Raw genomic sequence first — 19365 nt, forward strand, 5'->3', positions numbered from 1 at the left:
AGAATTCACTGCTCCTTTCATTGGTGTCATTGATTCTGCTTATTCCTTGAATGCTTCTATTCATTTGGGGAGAGAGAGAGAGAAACCATTTTTGAGTTCATTCTTTTGTTGCAAGTCTGAATCCTGAACTGAAGATTAAAATGTCTCCATTCTCTGCTAAACACTGTGACAGAAGAATGTCACAGGGAAAGTTATGGCTACTAACTAGGAAATTACAGCATAAAGTACAATATGAGCACACATTTTAAAAAAGCTAAGGGGTTTTTCTGACTGTTTAGACCAGGGAAATAAAATATCTCTGCCAATCATAGTATTAACTAACCCCCATATTCTCTTTTGTATATATAAAACAGAGAAAGCAAATCGTTCAAATGGTAATATAAAAGTACTTGGGATCCATGAGGTTCAAAACTAAGTGCAAGACCAATCTTTTTCAATATGGTTTTTTCCACAAAAATCTCCCAGCCCAAAGTCATTACAGTGGCAGGAAAAATTAGTAGGGAAAAGGAGACTGAAAGTCAGGGACAAAACCACAGTGTCCTGATGAAGAACTAAACAGTATTAAAAGATACTGAAAGATAAAAATCAACAAATTTGCTAGAGATCTTGAAAGACTGCACCACTGCCCCATTTTCTCAAAGACTACTTCCATTCTGTGCTATAAACAGCTGTCTGAAAAGCTTGAAATAAAACTAGTTTCATGTTGGACACACTTCATTATTTTCCTTGCGCTGGTTTGGATTTTTCTTTGAGGATTTTCTTTGCCATATGGAAAGCATGGGATTGGAAGAAAAAGACTTAAGGGCAGGGGGAGGTAATAAGAAGAAACCTTAAAAAACTAGAATTAGCAACCTGACAATTAGTGGAAAGAGGAAAATTAATGTCACTGTAAATAAAACTATGCTACGAAACCTGTGCAGAGTACCAGATGCACTTACTACTACTTACTACTATTCCAGTAGTTCACAGTGCTATACAGTACTCGAGATATATGGAGTTTAAACAGTGCCCAGAACACATTAAATCTATCACCCTTTCTTTTTACAAGTACAGTTTCCACTGCATACAACTTTTTTTTTTTCCACTTTGAATATATTTTTTAAAGAATAACCTTGCTTACATAGCTCTAAAACATAATTTCTGTGATATCTTGCATTATTCCAGCTTGACTTACCTACCTCACTGAGAAGCTATGATGATTAAACTCTTGGACTGTGCTTTGAAGTGACAAGTAGTCAGTACTGCAATTCGGTATTTTGGCACCAGAAATCCCTTACATTCCTCATATCCACATCTCATCCGCATGATCCAATAATCACCTTTCTTCCCTTTCCTGCTCTCTGCACATTCTGGCTGCTGCACAACCCCATGAGACCTCGAAGACCTTGTTTCCACAACTCCACCACAACATTTGCACAGATACGACCGAGGACCAAAAGAGCAGCATTGAAGTGGCAGCTTTTGCAGTCCGTAACACTGATGAATGGCAGGCACAGACAACTGAGCTCATACAGCACCAGCTCTCTCAATCACATGGCGTGGAAAATTCAAGCATGGTTAACTATTCTGTCACACAAAACCTCAGCCATCTCCTTAAGGCCATAACTACTACCCAAAAATGGATTTAAAATGACCCACATGAAGATTATCGCCTTCCAAATCAATGGGAGAAAAGGCAGAGTTCAGAGATACACTTGGGTATGATCCTGTAGCACATTCATATTTTATCATAGTAGTATGGCAGTCAACCAAAATATCACACAGTTGAGCAAAATGGTGATCAGTATGTAATTTTCCTGGATCACGAGAATTTGCACAATGAACTCCTTAAAACAAGCCTTTGAGGGGGCAGTGTAAAGCACTGCACAAGTATACCATATCTTGAGGGTCCTCAGAAACTTACATGAACTTCAGTAGACAACTTGATCCAACTTTAAAAGCACGGCCTCAAAAGGAGAGTTTATTTTCCACTACTTCTCAAATACTTAAAAGGAAACAAGGTCATCCAAGTACTTGTAACTGTGGAGAAATTTGCCTATTTCTTCACCTGCTTTTAGAACAGCTACCTAATCTCAAAGCAACTGTAAATGGAGAGAACCTAATTTTATTTTGGATACAAAGTTATAAATTCTCAAGGGATCTCAAGTAAAAATAAAACTCAGAGTATTGCCTGCTCTGTCTTCAGGGAATAACATGCAACAATACACCCACTTCTTCAGTAATAGGCTACTAAATTACTTCTACATTAAAAAGCTTCATCACGAGTCTGGTTCATATTACACACTACTGTAGATTTGTGCCATTTTATGTAGGACAAAACCTCTGCATTCTCTACTAACCTGAATTCCTGAACCAGGCCAAATGTACATATATAACAAATGTCTGTCTTCTCAGCAACACGTAGTACAAGGAGCAATTAATTAAGCACACTGAGACTAGAAGGCATGTGATATGTCTCACAAACTCCAGAAGGAGCTGTGAATCCACAGTAACAAAGAACATGTTTATAAGGGGGCAAAGAGCAGAGGAAAGAAGGGAAAGCAGTCTCCTCCTCACATTAAGCACCCTTCCCTTGGCCTATGCCAGCCCTCCTCCCAGAAAGGGAACCTCTCCTACCACTTTCTGAACTGCCTTTGATTTTGTCCTCAGTTCATCAGATGTACCCTGAGGTGCTGCCTGCCCAAAACGCTCCCTAGGGGAAACAGCAATAAATACCCACGAGGGTTATAGGGTCTCAACACATCCCCATGTGGGGACAGCCACAACTCAAAAATATTATGTGGTGCCAGAGTACCAGTCACAATTTCAAGCTTGGTTTGTCAAGAGAGCCTTTAACACAGATTTTTAACATTTACTCCTTCGCTCGAGCTACATCCTTTCAGCTACCAGTTGCCAAAAGTTTTTTTGGAGCTCTTCTGCTTTTTCCTCAATTTTATTATCAGTACAGACTGATGTCATATAGCACAGGGAAGTCTCATGTCTGCAGCTTATGTATTAAGACAGAAAACAAAAACTCAACTCAGAGGTTAAACTGAGGTTTCACTTCAGTGAACAGGTTTGCTGTTTGTCCTATCTACATGTAAAACATTAAAAATCATACATATTTAATAATAATTGAAAATATTTTATAGACATATTGCCATCAGAAGCACACAATGTATTCCAAGAAAATCTAAATGTCAACATGTCTAATTTAGTTTTCAGACACAGCATTACTGTCTTACTTCTCTGAAACAATGGGCACGCTACAGCACAGCCTCTCATTTTCTAAACCAGAAGAATGAAACGGCGAGTTAAAAAAAAAGTAGGGGTATTTGCCACACTGTTGAAAAATGTGAAAACAAGGCAATTATCCAATTCATTGCAGACAGACTTAAGAACAGCACTCTAGGGTCTTACAACATATCTGCATATTATTATGAACTGGTCATTTTCACCCCCTGCAATGTCATCAACAGTTAGTAAGTAACTAGCAGTCAAAACAGTTGGCATCTCATTATAACAGGTTAAGTGCACCAAGAAAGCTGCACCTAAGCAAGATGAACAATAAACTAATTCTAGGAGTAGGTATATGATGGTCACTAGGGTTTGGTGGTTTTCTGTTTGTTTTTTAATTAAACTACTTTAAAAGCTACCTAAAGCTGTATTTCCCAAAGTATAGTAGCTTGAGCCTCCACGATTTTAACAGGTTATCCAGGGAACAATTATAAAAATCACAAACTAAAGGTGATATTTCAAAATTGTAGGGTATATTATAGCTTAGGTGCCTGAACAAATTCAACATTTACTTTCCATAATTTTCACTGAAGTATACTATCACCTCTCAAATTGCCGATGTTACTCTTACAAAGTAAAACATGCCACCACAAGATTCAATTCATTTTGGTCAGAGTCAAACTGAAGCTTTAGCTAAGTCCAAACTAAACAGCTGAAACTTTTACTTTTCATCGTGCTAAGATCTATGAGGAAAAAATTAATATAAAATTGTAAAAGAGGCATGTATTTACCAATTACTTTATATAAGTAAATAAATAAATTAATTAAACCAAACCCCCAAATCTAAAGGACTGATGTTCAAGATAGCTGCCAATCTATTTTGATTAAAAACTCAATATAGATACAGATTAAGCGTAAGTAAGACCAGTCTCCTACCAGGTGAAGGAACTAAATCCTGTCCTGTCCTGCATTCACTTCAGTTTACTTGCATTGAAAATCATGTCTGAACATCAAAACAACAATTTGCTTCTATACACTAAAACAGCTTCAGAAAAATAAAAGACTATAAAATAGATACAGTGAAAAAAATATAAATGAAACCAATCCACTGTTTTGTCACTGGGTATCCCACAGTGAGACCATTACTTCCTGCAGTTTGAAAGAAGGGTGTGCCTGCACAGGTGCTTTCCATTGTGGCTAGCAGTTGTGGGATGCAGTAGCCAAAAAACTGCAGCCCTCCCTTCACCACAGAATTGCAACTACTGGCAGAGGCAGGAACCAAGCCTGATGGAGGAGCAGGAGGTTGCTTCATAGCTTTCAATTAGGGATTATAGACAAAACACCTCTGTTCTTCCAGGTGCTATTCATGCCACAACCACAGAAGATGAAAGCAGAAAATTATACTTTATGATGCTTTTTAAAAACTGATATATAAAATGAAAACCCATGACAGCTGCTTGAAAGAAAAGGGAAAGAAAGGTTGTGGTTTGGTTTTACACCAGCAGGGAGCAGTGCTTAACAAAAACAGTAAGAAGCTTTTTTGCTTCCCAATGATCTACTCAAATAAACGATTCCCAACGTGGTTCCAACACACTTAAAGCTGGACATGTTTCTTACATGCATCTACTAAAGAGGTCTGAGTGCTAGAATTCCTGGTTAAGAATTCTTGGGGGTGTGTTAAAGGCACACTCTGGCTGTACTGCCTTGCTGTGAAATCTATCCACCCGTGTAAGGGAGAGAGGTTCCTTAAGTTAGCAACAGAGTTGATTTACAAGCATAAATACAAAGGAAGAAAATTGAACATTTTGAAACAATCTCTTATTCAACAAAAAGGACTAAGATATTCTTAATCATTTTAACACAGCAGAACTTCAGTAATTTATAGAGACTGGGGAACATTGATGGCACATGTAAGGGATGGGAGAGAAAAGCGAAATTAACAACTAGCAAAACAAGTAAAATGAGCATAATATTACATAAATGCCAATCATTCACTTACTTTAGACAATAATTTTGCACCATGTTTAAGAATCCACATGTGTGATATTCTATTAAACTAATAATGATCTTGTTTATATGAGAATCCACCAATACCCCTATCTAGTTTTGAGACTTCCTGGCAAGACTGCCTTTTTTTAATGCAGATAAGAGCATTTAATAAAATGGCATTCTACTGTATATAACAGCTCACATGGAGGAAAAAATGATCACTCACCACATTGTAATAACTTTTGTTAATTGCAGATGTATCAAAGCCTTTAGGTGGACTCTTCAACGTACCTGATTTGGGGGAGACTGGTTTTTCTGAAATATAAGATATTTTCGGGTCAATGGGGTGCAATTTCACAGCTCTACACTAGAGGTCAAACAAACTGCTTTAAAGTATTTCTAATAAGATACCGCGGAAATGGTGCTTCACTGAGAAACATACGTAACTGTACTTGAAATTAATGGTAAAGACTCAATATGTTCACAACAAATGAAACTCTGCCCCAGTGAAGGCAAGTAGTAAAACTCCCATTCTTTTTCCTGGGACCAGAAAGTCAGTTAATAAAATCTGCTTTTCCAAAATTATTTTTTAAAAATAAAATATTGTCATAGACTGCAATTGAAAAAAAAAGAAAAAAAAAAAATCAGCAGGCATTTCCAAACTATATATGCACTTTCAAACAAAAGTAGTATCAATATCAATTTAATTAACTCTGTGAAAGCAAGTGACCAATTAAAAGCTGAACATTCCAGAGATGAGACATTACATTCAGTCTTGAAACAGAGATTCAAAACACTTTATCAGTGACTTACCTTATGCCTAGAAAATAATCTTTTAAAACAAACTCTCTTTTGCTATTAATGAAGTATAGAATAAAAATGCTTATGCACTTGAGAACAGGGTTCTTCATAATGATAAATCCTTCCTATAATCCCATAGGGAATCTATCCCTCAGTAATGCATGCTCTTCCTAGAAGGACAACATTAATCTGCAAGATCAAAACACCAGTCCCGAGAGTTACCCAAGTGCCAGCCCAGAACAGAGAGGCAGGGAAAACACACTCCTAAAGTCTTCCCTCCCACCACTACCACTCCTCTAAGTCAATCACAGAGGAGCAAACACGAGAGAAAATCAAAAGCAACATGCTGCATCCTGAAGAAACAGCAAGATTTACAGCATCTCTTCTTGATCTCTCACACTTGACTGTGCACTCAACCAACTGAGAATGTATGTGAGTCTATGTTTATCAAGACATTATGTTTTAGTTGGTTTATTTTTCTTTGTTTTTTAAATAATCAGGCTTGTCTAATATGCAAATGTCAAATAAGCATTTGAGTAATTTGCATCCAAACTACAAACCAGCAAATTGTCAGCTGAACTGCACCAAACAAAACCAAAAAAGCATCATCAAAACATACCTACTGAAGGTTCTTAATTTATTTTAAAAGCAAGCTCCTGTCCCAAACACATTTTAATAAAGATATATGAATAATTTAACTCTAGTTTACCTGATACCCCAGGCTAAGAATAAATTATGCAACCCTCAAACACCTCTCCAGGAGAAGCCCAGTAAGCCAAGCTAAGGGCCAGCTATGGAAAATTCCCATGGACCACAGAGCTGACCAGGGAAGCACGGTCATAAGCAGAACACTCCCGGTGATACCAGCCTCTCCTGAGCAATTAAGTGCTTCCTCAGGCTGCCCAGCTGCAGCCCATGAATGATGCCATCCCAAGCGAGCTGACTCCAGGTGCAGGTCACCCTTTCACCTCCAGTACCAGGACAGCCTGGCAGGCCAGTGGGACAGAGGCTTTAGCTAACAGCCCCTGAACAGCAGCTCAGGCCCCAGGAGCACACAAATGCAAGTATCTTTAAGGGGATTTGCTCTGTATTGCACTGAAACTCCCCTCAAAGAAGCAAATCTAAAAATAAAATCTAGTCTTAAAACTACCAAACATGAGCAAAAAAAAAAAAAATATTTTCCTTACACATTCAGGGATGACAGTAAAAACCTTCTGGTTAATATCCCCTGCCTACCCACCCCACATCAGCTCTAAGCTGACAGACAGCACAAAAATTATTAGACCCAGCAGTTATCCAGCTGGGAACACTAATGCACTCAGCCACCAGCCCTGCAGTACATACGTGCTCTGCTATACAGCAGAGTAATTCCAAATGACAAGACTCCTCCCACCCCCTTAGAACGAAGCTGTAAACTCCAGCAGATTTGCCATCAAACACTCAATGTGAAAGAACCTAAAATCATATCGTATGTATGGCTACTCATTTATATATTCATCTCTAATACTACTCTTTATGGGACAATTAAATTTTTTTTCTTTGTACTGAATGATGAAAATTATGTCATTCTTACAAACTTGGTAATTTGCTTTCATTCTCTGTGGAAGCTCTTGGACTTACCATACAATTTATAGTGACCTTCAGGTTCACTAAATATCTAAAGGTTTATTATCATGTGCCAAAAAGCATGAAAGGAGAAACCAGAGTCATTTAAGGATAAAAGTAAATACTTGTCACTGAATTTATCGTAATACAGATATCTGATCATTGCTAAGTTGGCTGATCACAGAATTCTGGATCTTTGTTACCTTAAAGGGTGCAAAAATACCTCTCTTCCCTTAAGCTGCTGAAGAAAGTGGGAGATTTTTTTGCTGAAATGTAGAGTCATTTATATTGCCAGCTGCTCAGCTGATTCAGTTATCCATCAAAGACATGTACATGTCCAAATTCAAAGACAGGACAGAAAAAAAGAATCACACATTCATATCATTTTGCCTGAACAGTGATAATCAACATTTAGCTTTTAAAATGTAAAGGCCATCTCTACTGTAGAAACACAGAATGAGACACAGCAAATTAGTCCAGCTGTCTATCATGTCTGGTATTCTGCCTCCAAGCAGTGCCTTGCTGCATAAGGAGGAATAAGAAACAGTCTTGTTGCAATTAGCTTATTGCACAATGCATTACACAGAAGAAAATCCTGATCTTGCACATAAGAAATCACTTTCTTTGTTTATGCTAAATTAAGTGTCATTTATTATCCTTGGTAATAGAACATTAGAGTACTTTTGCAAACAGAGCATATTTCATTAAACATTTCAAGGAGGTGCCACCCCCATTCAGCACACTATGTCTTTATGTCTATAAAGTCCATAGGTTTCTGAAACATCACCAGAACCCTAGCACTCCATAGAAGCTCTGTTTCTCAAAGCACTGGAAGAGAGCGACCTGAGCCAGACACCAGCTTTTCCCACACAGAAGGTTTTCCCATCTCCCCAGTCACAATGTGTATCCCTTATATTAGCACTGAAAGCACAACAAACATGGCTCAGCAAATGATCAAATCCAAAGCAAACAGGCATCTGCTCAAGTACGGGAAGAGATGGTATCCCGCTGGTGACTGAAACCAAGAGCTAAGTTACCACTGTCCATTTCTCTCATGAGTGAAGCATTGCATTCAACTGCCCTCAGCTACACTTGATAATGCATTGATGTGTCCAGTGGCTAGTGATAAACCAGGTAGAGTTCACTAAACAGATCATCTTTGGGTGGAGAATGAGGGTAGCACAGGCTTTTTAACATTATTCTTCCAGCAAATAATTATCCTCAGTGGAAGCAACTGCTTCTATAACCTTTCCCTAAGTGTACATAAGATGCCACAAACTCCCTAAAATGAAGTTATCTTATTCTTTACAAATGTCTACTAACTGGCTGTAAAAAGACAATTTACCCAATCCTTCCCAATATTTTGTTTCTTTCTATTTTATCTTACACGCCTTCAAATTACTTGACATTCCCACATTCTCTCTCTGTCATGTCTTCAGTTTATGCCATATTCATTTTCAGGCAACACTCTACTTCATGCTACTCCATAAAGTATTAATTCCCTTCAGAACATACTTTAATAGAGCACTTTGACCCTACTGCTACAAGAACACCTTGCATGTTTCTGCGATTACTACGCTGTGGTGCGTAATCTAGATAAAAAGATAAAAATATCTGATTTGGGCTATTTCATCCTACATTAGCGGAGGAAAGCTGTGCCAACGGGGATACCAAAAGCTACGTGGTCCCTATCAGTGAAGTGCTACAAGCAAGCTCCATTTTCCTAGAGTAATCAGTTCAAGTCCAGCATCAGGAGGGCAGACCTGAACTCATTCCCAGTTCTCAAGATGGCTCAGGCACTGCTGCAGGGCTCCACACTGCAATATGGACACTACCAATGCTTCTGCTCCAAGAGCATTCACTGGTCCCAACCTCTGTTTTATTTACGCCTGTAGAGTTACACTTGACAAGAGAACAAAATACTCCTCTGAGTGTATGTGGTTGGAGAGAGAAAAACTAACATTCTTAATAGGGTTTTAGTTATTTTTTCCTTTCCTTTTTTTTTTTTTTTCCAAAGCTAAAAGTGTAATCTCTCCTTCCCTCACACACCACAGGATGGAAACAGCTGACACTCTACTCCTCCACTATATTCTGACCTTTTCCCCACACTGATTTTGTTTTTTTAACATCAAACCAAAAGAAACACTATCACTGTAATTTGCACTGGGCCTGATACTAACAACTGTCAAGAAAGCATAACAGAGGCTAGGGCAGTAACGATATGTTAACTTCTGCAAAGAATTAGAATGAAGTTTGTGACGTATCAAATGTAGTTTTTACAAAGCTATATTCCCTCCTGCATAATCTCATGCCATTTAAAGGGATTATGCTTGGCTAAAACTCAGCAACTGATCATGTGATTTTTTTTTTTTCAAAAATCTGATTAACATCTGACAGTAGCTAAGTAAGTGCATCCCATTCTGGCTAACCACTCTTCATTGCAAGGGAACCCTCAAAAGTAGGTCTCCAAATCTGTCTAACTACCATGTGAGACAGAAGCAGCAGTGTAATGGACAAGACACCACCTACATCTTCACCCCCTCCTGCTCCATTTTATTTAAGCAAAAAAAACCTCAATAAGGCCATGCTGTCAAATATTTTAACAAGTTTACACATTATTAATCTTTTACCCTCTGTCACATGTAACAGTAGAACAGGATGAAAACAAAATCCTTTCATTTCGAAGTACTTCCTGACTAGCGATCAAAGGTAAGATGTTACAGGGTTTGAAAATGGAAGTGGAAGCATAGGCACAGGGGGGAGGGAGAGAGAAATGGACTATTTTTTTTTGAAGCTCACAGTATAGGCACATACTTGAATAGAAAACACTTTTCTTTTTATATTTACATGTTTGATCATAACTATCACAACTTTAAACAAATCCGCTTTTTCCCCTTGGATTAGGGAGGGGGACAGAATAAACATACACTCAAAAGCAAAACAAAACCAGTTTTTCATCTCAACCAAATTCATTTTCCCCCAAAAGAGTTATTGTGCAGCCTAAGAAAACTAAATGCTGTGCTTTGCTCAATAGTCTCAGTGTGTGTCCTACAACCATTCGCATCTCACCTCATGTATTAGCATTGTGTGCTAACTCTAATCACTCTGGCACAGCTAAACAAACAAGTTACAACCAGGGCACAACTACTGTGAAATACCTCCATCATGTGATATCCTCTGCTTGTGTAATTTATGTAATGCAGTTTACTTTTCCTCTAAAATCTTTAAGAAATCAATGTGGGTAAAGGCAGTTCCATTCCTACACATCTTTCTCTTTCCTTCCTGGAATATCTAACTTCAGAGCCACCCTACAAGCTAAGATTACATATCTACCATTTTTTTACACTAGAGGATTTTCATTTAGAGCAAAAATCCATTTATCTAAACATCTAATGCCTACAAAGTTTGTGAGAATTAAAACAAAAACACACATGCATAAATAACTTCACTCATTTCTTCTTTTACTCAATTTGTAGAAGTCAGGTTTCAGCAGACTGAGGGGATTTAATTAAGTCAAACCCAGGAGCTTATTTAGGCATGTCCTGGGAGCTCTCCATATAATGCATCATCCTGAACAGAATTTCTAACTATTTGCAGTATTTTCAGCTACATTTCAGAGAAGACAGATGGGTAGAATCATACTCTTAATGCTAGAACACTTTAAAGAGTATTTTGAAAACAGATGAGATGTCCAGGATGAACATCTTTTTATAGAGACCTTAATCAAGAGTGCTTTAAAAATTAGCAGCATGTCAATGAAAGAATAGAAAAAGTAGATGCAAACTGACATGGAGCAAGTATCACAAATATATACACTAACCACAAACACAAAAAGAAGGAAAAGTAAGTAGGAGAAGTCAGGTCAGCATTTGAAATACAACTAACATGGTCATAAGGGTAGTAGCAACAAAGCATTCCATAGCATGCATAGATACATGAAGGAGTAAAGCTAATCTGCAACCCCACAGTTAATAACACACTAAGCAGCTCTCGGTATGTCATCCTTCCCTCTACCTCCCCCATCCTCCTCATAAAAAAAGTCAACTTCAGACAACTAAAACATATACCTATGAATGCATAAAAGCAGTTTAAAATTACTATTTTGATAAATTACACAGTACCTGTTGTGCTGATCTGATAGTAAGAGAACTAGCTATATCCATATCTGAAACCAGAGAGGACAAATGAAGTTCCATAAAGTACTGGGAAAAGCCAAACACAGTAATTTTAAAATGCAAGAGGAAAACAGAGAAAGCTACTGAGCTACAGCTCAGTCATTTCAACTTTGTAATACTCAATGAACTAAGCTTCCTGAGAAGAAAAAAGCATCGGCACATACAGAAGAAACTTCCATAGAAGAAACTGAACATATGAGACAGCACTCCAAGAATGCGAGAAGCCAGAAGGGGTAAACTGTTCTGGAAGAGAGAATACACCTATACAGTGGAGGGAAAAGGACTTGGGAGAAAATTCTTCTGAGGGTAAGAAGCAAAAACCATGTCAGCCCCAGGGAACAGACGGGGTTGCAAGGAGTCACAAGCATCAGACTGCACTTGGTACTAACCTTGGCACTACAGCTTGTTGTCTCTTCCTACTCAGAAGAGTTACTTCACCAAAGTACAAGGTTCTTAATAAAACAAGAATCACTTAACTCCAGTTACTGGCAACTTCTGGTTCTTGCATGTTCACTCTTCAAGCATTTCTACTCTGGAGCCTAACTGCCTACCCACGTTCCGGTCCAGGAGTTGGAAGAGATCAAAACTGATGAAATCCAAACAAGATCTCTGCAGCAATGATTTAAATGAATAACAATGGGACAAGACAGTCATCATGGCTGATGCTACAACAGTACAAATCAGAAACAGGCTTCAAGAATTGTTTCTCAGGATAAGCTGCATCTGAGAGATCTCTAAAGAACATTAAAGCCGAGTCTTACATTGTGACTATGCCTGAGAGAATATGGTTGAAAAGGACAATGAAGCTGCAGATCTAAGACCAGCATTTTGCAGCAACAGACAAGATAGTAAATCAAGGAAGAAAATAAGAGGATGCGGCCAAAGGAGAAAAGATAAGTTTAAAAACAGAGTTTTGCTCCCACAACCTCACTTTGCAATCAAGCATCTGAATAGCTGCCTCATAATGGAGAAAAAAAAAATTTAAAAGCCATGCCGATGACTTTAGCACAGTCCCAAAAGATGTGTGTTTTCACTGGAGCTGTGACAAAGGAAAGAGTGGTAAAGCCTTCTGGAGACCCTGGGTAATTTTATCCTACCAGGCTTATCCCTAATCTCTGAAAATAAGCTGAGACAAGGAAAGACACAGAGTAAAAAAGTGAAATAAAGGAGACAGAGAAATTATGTCACCCACAGCAACATCTTAGTGGATTAAAAAGGAATGTTATTTCCGATATTCAGATAACATTTACAGAAGGCACTTCCACTGTATAAAGCTCAAAATAAAACTTCAGTGGAAGAATGAAGCCTGTATGATGAAAAGCTGAAGGCATATGAACAAGAAAGAAAAAGAAAAATCACAAACACATTATTTTTCAAAAGTTGATTTTGATAGAATTGGGTTTCTTTCCTGCAGTTGTTTAGTTCTACGTAATGGGATGTGTTGAGTAATTTTTTGGTTGGTTTGGGGGTTTTTTTCTTGTTCGTTTTTTTTTGTTGTTGTTTTTGAAGGAAATCTCTCACTATTTAAACTTAAAGCACCAATTCAAAGTATATCAGCATCTGAAACCAAATCCTATATTCTAGGAAGTCAGACCAAGGAAGTGAGAGCAGCCCAAACGTGACGGACAAGCAAACAGAATGGGGAGATTTCTGCATGCTTACTGCTAATTCAGAAGCCTCTGAGCACTCTGTATAGTGAACTGGGGTGGGGAAGAGCAAGTTCCTGAGCATTAGTGATTGCTGTCAACGACATTCAGTAAAAAAAGTCAAGCCTAAACAAAAAGCATTAGAAGTTTTAATGAATCAACCAACCATCAACCTCTATCCAATGCAAGAATTTCTGTCAATATGCTCTCCCCTTCAAAACTCACCATTTGATTTTATTTCTCGTACGTAGTTACTTGGAAACCACCCTGTTTTTCCATTTAAAGTTCCTTCCCACCAGCCTCCTTCTTCCACTCTTGTAACATGAATAATATCGCCTTTTGAAAAAGAAAGTTCATCTTCATTTGTCTGTTGAAAATTAAATTTGGCTCTCACCACCAACTGATGGTTGCCGTTATCTGTCATGTCCTAGTAAGAGAAAGCAAAGAATAAAACAATCATTAGAGACTTAAGCAATATTTCCACGAGCAAAACAGAAATATCCATAAAATGGAAATAGTCTTTACTCCACACGCAACAGTCCCCACACATTCTTACTCAAAAGCCTTTATAAGGAGTGATTTGGCATTTCTAGTATTTCTGTCATTTTTAGTCTATAGATTTTTTTCAGCCATGGGAGTATATATTTTACTTATTACAGCCCTTCAAATCAGAAGGGGTCAACAGAGCTAAAATGAGAATAATTATTGCTCTCACAAAAAGAAAATAAAGAAAACATATACATTTTCTATAACTAGCATAACTTGGAACTGCCTTTGACAACTACAAAGAAACAAAGGCTTTACATTAGAGTTTTTTCCTAAAACTTTCTGTGCTGCAAGGAGGGAGAAACTGAGTTGGGTTTAATTTAATTCTGGATATACATAGAGTTTGCAGCTCAAAACCTTTTTCTTTTCTTTTTTCCTGTAACAGATCAGGTTGGAGGCTTCCACAGCTGAAGGTGCAAGTCTCCATGGCCTGCCAATGAAGAAAGACAGTGTTCTTTCACAAAACCCACAAAAGAGTCATGCAACTTACCTTGAATAAGTACTCCCAAATAATTTCTCTCAAGGTTAGCAAAGCTGGAAGCCTGAAGCATGTCAGACTTGCAGCTGTCCATATAACACTGTGTATGCATGCTCATCCCCTACCACAGATGTGAAGGCAGGTTATCACTCTGTCCTAACATCTGAATGTTCTTAGAAGTAACTAATAAGTCTTTAGAATTAATGATGTTCAAATTCAGCATTTTGTCCTTGCATGTCAATTTTGGGTATCTGTACCATTCAAATATTTTCATGAGAGTTTGGGCAAATCTTTATGCTAAAAAAGTGCAATACTCGGACAACTTTAAATACATTGGACTGGAACTGAGAGAATAGCACTACAAATCATGTTTGTCTCTATCATAACTAAGGATCAGTACCTGTACAGCTAACAAAGTAACTTAGTGAGAAAACAGCTGTGTAAGCAGTCCTAGTCAGTATCCAGGTAGAAGAATTTCACCTATATGTTGCCTATATAGAGATTATCAAAAGACTGCATGTTGTCACTAGGATCTTACAACACATCAGCTTAATTTATAACCCAAGTAATCATGTTATTGTATCACAACTCAATATAACTTTCATCAGAGTTAGTGGCTGAGAAACTACAGGAAAATGAGGGCAAACACAACTTTGAAAACATGCAGAAAACCCCAAAATAGTGTAAGTCCCAGTGTTTGACAATTAGATCTGCACATTTTCCAACAAGTGCCTCTGCCTTAGTCCTCTGCTTGTACATTATGTGCTTTCATCCACTCTGCTCAACAAGAAAAAATGTTTTGTTTTAGTAAACGGTAAAAAAGCCACAAAATAAGCAGAAACATTGCACAGTGACATCAACTACAATCCCTATGCTCTGCCACTATGGCTTTCCAGCAGAGGAAATGAGTACAAACTTGGTGAGAACAGTTCCAAACTGATCATCTACAGCAACAAAACCAAACTAGGAATTTCCTGGATTTGGCTGCTAGCTCACTTTCCTTCCTTCTTGCACTTCTCTGCTCTAACTTTGCAGAGAGCAACTCAGATCACCAAAGTGATAGAAATACTGAAAACCCTGATTACTTCAGGGATCCAGCTAGTCCCACCAACTGCTGCATCTGCAAAACTGAGTGGGCTGTGAACAGCAGAACAGGAGCTCGAATTAGTGGCCTAGGGCAAGAACTTGCACAGGCTCTGCTCCCAGAGAAAACACATTACACCACACCTAAGAAAGCCACAGAAAAACAGCTTTTGTTAGGGATCTGAACCCTCCTTGAAAACCTTCAGTGACTAAAAGCACGTTTTATCACAATTTCCATGAGGTATGCAACCCTGACTTCAGCTGTACTATAAAACAATGGCCCATAACACTCAGTTACCCAAAGGCCAGTTGAAGGATCAACCTTGAAATATAACAGAAAACAGGAACAACTACCACTACTGCCAACATTAAAAGTATCACCTTCAAAGAGGTTTGAATAACCTTCAATCATCACCCCTAAACTCAGAGAGAAAATGAGATTTTTGCCTTTAGAAAAGCAAGTCCTCATACTAAAAAGAAAAACACAAATCCAGGAAGACACTATCTTTACAGACAACAAGGAGCACTAAAGGAGGAAAAAATAGTTAGAAGTTCACAAAAAGTTGCATGTATTTTGAAACCTCATATGAAAAGCTGCAAAAACAAACTCACAGTCTAAAAATACAGAAGTGAAAGAGAGGAAACAGTTACTTTGCTACACTATAATTTACTTACAAAACTGATTTAAAAAAAAAAAAAGGAAAAAGAAAAGGGGGGAAAAAAGAAAAAAAAAAAATCACACCACAGCATGTTTCATTCTTCCAGAACTTACCAAACTCCGATACTGTCCCTGAAAGAGTTTTGAAGTTCTACTGTGTAAAGACTGGGATCCCAGAGAATCAAAGGATTTTATCCGATGAGATGAGGGACGTGCACATACAGAGTCGCTGCCCAGCCCTATGTCTATATGAGGGTGGGGGAAAAAAAGGTAAATATTAGAATTTGAAAAATCTGCATCTGTAACTTCTGCTTACTTCTGCTTAAAGCAGATTTGATATATCTGCAGTTACTCAGTAATTCAAGATTTAAAAAATTATAGGCAGTAAATAATCTAAAGCCCTGAGACATTGACAATTTCTTCCCCACACAGACAAGAAAACAACTTGGCCTGTTTAGAGAAAGGAGGGTTAGGGTTGTATTTCTCTATTCCTACTCACTACCAGTCTATTTAAAGGTAATTAACCAGCACCATTTTAGCTAGCAGCCAAGAATTTTGAATACATTAAACTTGCTTGAAGTGAAGCCAGCCACATCTGTTTCTTTGCTCTTCCCACAGCCCCCCCATCTCCTTCTCAATTAAAACATTCCTTCCACTGTCTTTTTTCCTACATTCCTTTGTCTCATCCCCTTTTTTTTGCCAACTAAGCGATTTTTTTCTTCTTTGGAAGGAGGACTAGGAGTAGAAGAAAGGAAAATGCTGCTTCTCACAAGTAAACACCCTCCCAAAACGTCTCCCCTCTTCCATTTGTCTCTCCTCTGAGAAGCACACCCATGAGATATGTTCATCTGAAGGGTTATGTGCCATCAGGGGCTGCTGGGATCCCTTGTGTGCTGGGAGGTGCTGAGGGAGCAGCAGGACAGGGCTCATCCCACCATCCCAGCCAGGGGTGGGGCAGCGGGGGGCACCAGGGCAGCCCCAGTCCTGGACACTGGGCTGGCACCTCCCCAGGATGGGTGTGTCCTGTGGATTAGCAAGCCACAGCCAGCCAGGGGCTGCACCAAAAGAAGCTCCCAAGAGCCAGGTTCAGTGCTGGCTGCAGCCTCCCACAGCCCTGCTGGGAGCCTCTCCCCACATTACAGTGGGACAGTGGGTTGCTGCTGGCTGCACCAGTGTCCCCCTTTCTCACAGCCAAAGCCCCAGGAGTGGGATGCTCCCAGGACCCTTGCAGAGGGCAGCAGACAAACCTTGCTCCTTTGCACAAGCGTGGCAAGTCATTCCTTTCCTTCATGTTTTCCATATACAAGGAGACTACTCAGTGAACATCAGATCTTAAGAAGCCCTGAAAGCAATACAGTATTTTCTGTCCCAAACCTAGATGTCTTCACTAGACTACACAAGCCTCCCAACTGCTCTCCTGGTTTTTACACCTGTTACTCTCTTTCCTAGTAGTTTGCTTTTCTTCCAAAGCTTGAACTCCATACTGAGGTACGCACACAACTGTAGTCTCCCAACAGTTACTTCCAGACTGAAGTAGACCATCATTATGCAAGTCCAAATTATTTTTTGTCCAAAAGAAATAACATATACAGGTTGAGATCCAGGGACACCAGCAAATAAGGTGCATCTCCTGTTCCACAACAAACCTGAAGAGACAACTCAATTCATCTGAACTGGAAAATCTTTAAACTTCAGCACAGCATCCAACAGCAGCAGAGATGCAGGAGGAGTGAAAGGGTTTGAGATTGACAACAGAAATGTTGACAAAGGATGCTCCAAGTCTGCCAGTAACTGAGTGGAAAACACTTTCCCAGCTCCATCTTTTTATATGACTCACTGATATCCTTCAAATATCATCATCCTTCAAAAAAAAACCCTATAAATCTACACCCCCTACTTAAATAGTGCAATACTAGAACTATACATATTGAGTATTTTATATGCATAGTATTCTTGCACATTGAAATAATAAAAGACACTTTGTGCAACTGCTTTCCCAAAAGCATTTAAAGGCTGTGGTAGTCAGAAAAACACTGGTGATTATAGTCCATTACAAAAAGGTCATACATGACATGTTTTCACAGGCTACCAGGAAAGAAATGGAACTGGATTATGGGCTTAGTTTGTACATCCTGACTATATGGCTAACTCCAACGCTCCCAGAAAACTTTAAGTTGCCATAACCATCATTACTTAATAGAGCTTAAGGATTAAAAGTAACCTGAAACATCTCCATGTCCAGCTTGCTATGTTTCCTAAGTGCAGTCAAGTTCAAGGACAGACAGCCACCAAATCCAGAACTACACCTTGATACAGCTTGCCTAGAAAAACAGGATCAGGTTGGCTTATGACAGTGTGTTGCAGCTTCTGGGCAACTCCAAACCACTAGCTAGAATTTAAGTGTAGACTGATTCCTAAAATTTTCTAATTTCACAGCAGCAGAGCTAATACAGCAACACAAGAGCACCTTTTTAGGCTTGAATTAGAAACTGCATGTATCTGAGGTGAAAACATAATTATTACAAACAAACCACATGCAAATGGAAGAATTTTTACTGTTAGTATCTGAATACTTTCAAATCAATCAGAAATGTTGATACTTTTAAAACACTGTATCCATTAAAGTTTCTATTAAAATACCTAATAAACACATTCAATGAATTCCTCAATGGTATTGTTGTAAAAAAAAAAAAAATCAACTCTGCTACTAAAGGCTCAAGAATCTTGAATGGCAACAGAATGTGCATGTTTAACAACTATTAATTTGGTAATTCCTTCACAAGCTTCACTCTTCCATCCATTTTAAGATTTCCAGTGTTTGTAAAATCCTTTCTCCCTTGTACCACTATCTCAACTTCCCTATACCAGTTCCTCTCCCCTCATCTGTCTACAAACAGCAAACTGCTTCCTTGATCCCACCACTCCAGAGATTAATACTTTGATGGAGTGAAAACCCACAGAAGTCTTTCATCAGTAATCATGCCCATTACTCGCATTCTTCATATTGTAGGAAGGCCTATTTCAGAAGAACCTGTGTATGCCTGAAATTCTTGCAGGTCTACAGAGGGAGCTGGAGTCTAAAACACCTGCTACACAATTGCCCAGTTAATGAAAATTGTTTGGAGGAACAAGAAGGTTTATGCTTGCTCCTGGGAATGAGACAACACC

The 19365-nt window shown here is 38.6% G+C and overlaps 1 protein-coding gene across 8 annotated transcripts in view; it reads right to left on the reverse strand.

Moving 5' to 3' along the window:
• ARHGEF7 (Rho guanine nucleotide exchange factor 7) overlaps positions 1-19365 on the reverse strand; it is a 117900-nt gene that overhangs the window by 50875 nt on the left and 47660 nt on the right. For 6 of the 8 annotated variants that reach the window (XM_039549900.1, XM_039549894.1, XM_039549909.1 and 3 more), the window contains 3 exons: positions 16312-16442; positions 13658-13859; positions 5432-5520 (listed from right to left, as the gene is read on the reverse strand). In XM_039549900.1, coding sequence (XP_039405834.1) covers positions 5432-5520; positions 13658-13856 — 288 coding nt within the window. In that variant the 5' untranslated portion in view covers positions 13857-13859; positions 16312-16442. Of the gene's footprint in view, positions 1-1178; positions 1416-5431; positions 5521-13657; positions 13860-16311; positions 16443-19365 lie in introns of those variants that run through there. The other 2 variants (XM_039549911.1, XM_019282878.3) reach the window with 2 other exon arrangements.

This window comes from Corvus cornix, chromosome 1 (genome assembly GCF_000738735.6).
Source record: "Corvus cornix cornix isolate S_Up_H32 chromosome 1, ASM73873v5, whole genome shotgun sequence".
Taxonomy (NCBI): domain Eukaryota; kingdom Metazoa; phylum Chordata; class Aves; order Passeriformes; family Corvidae; genus Corvus; species Corvus cornix.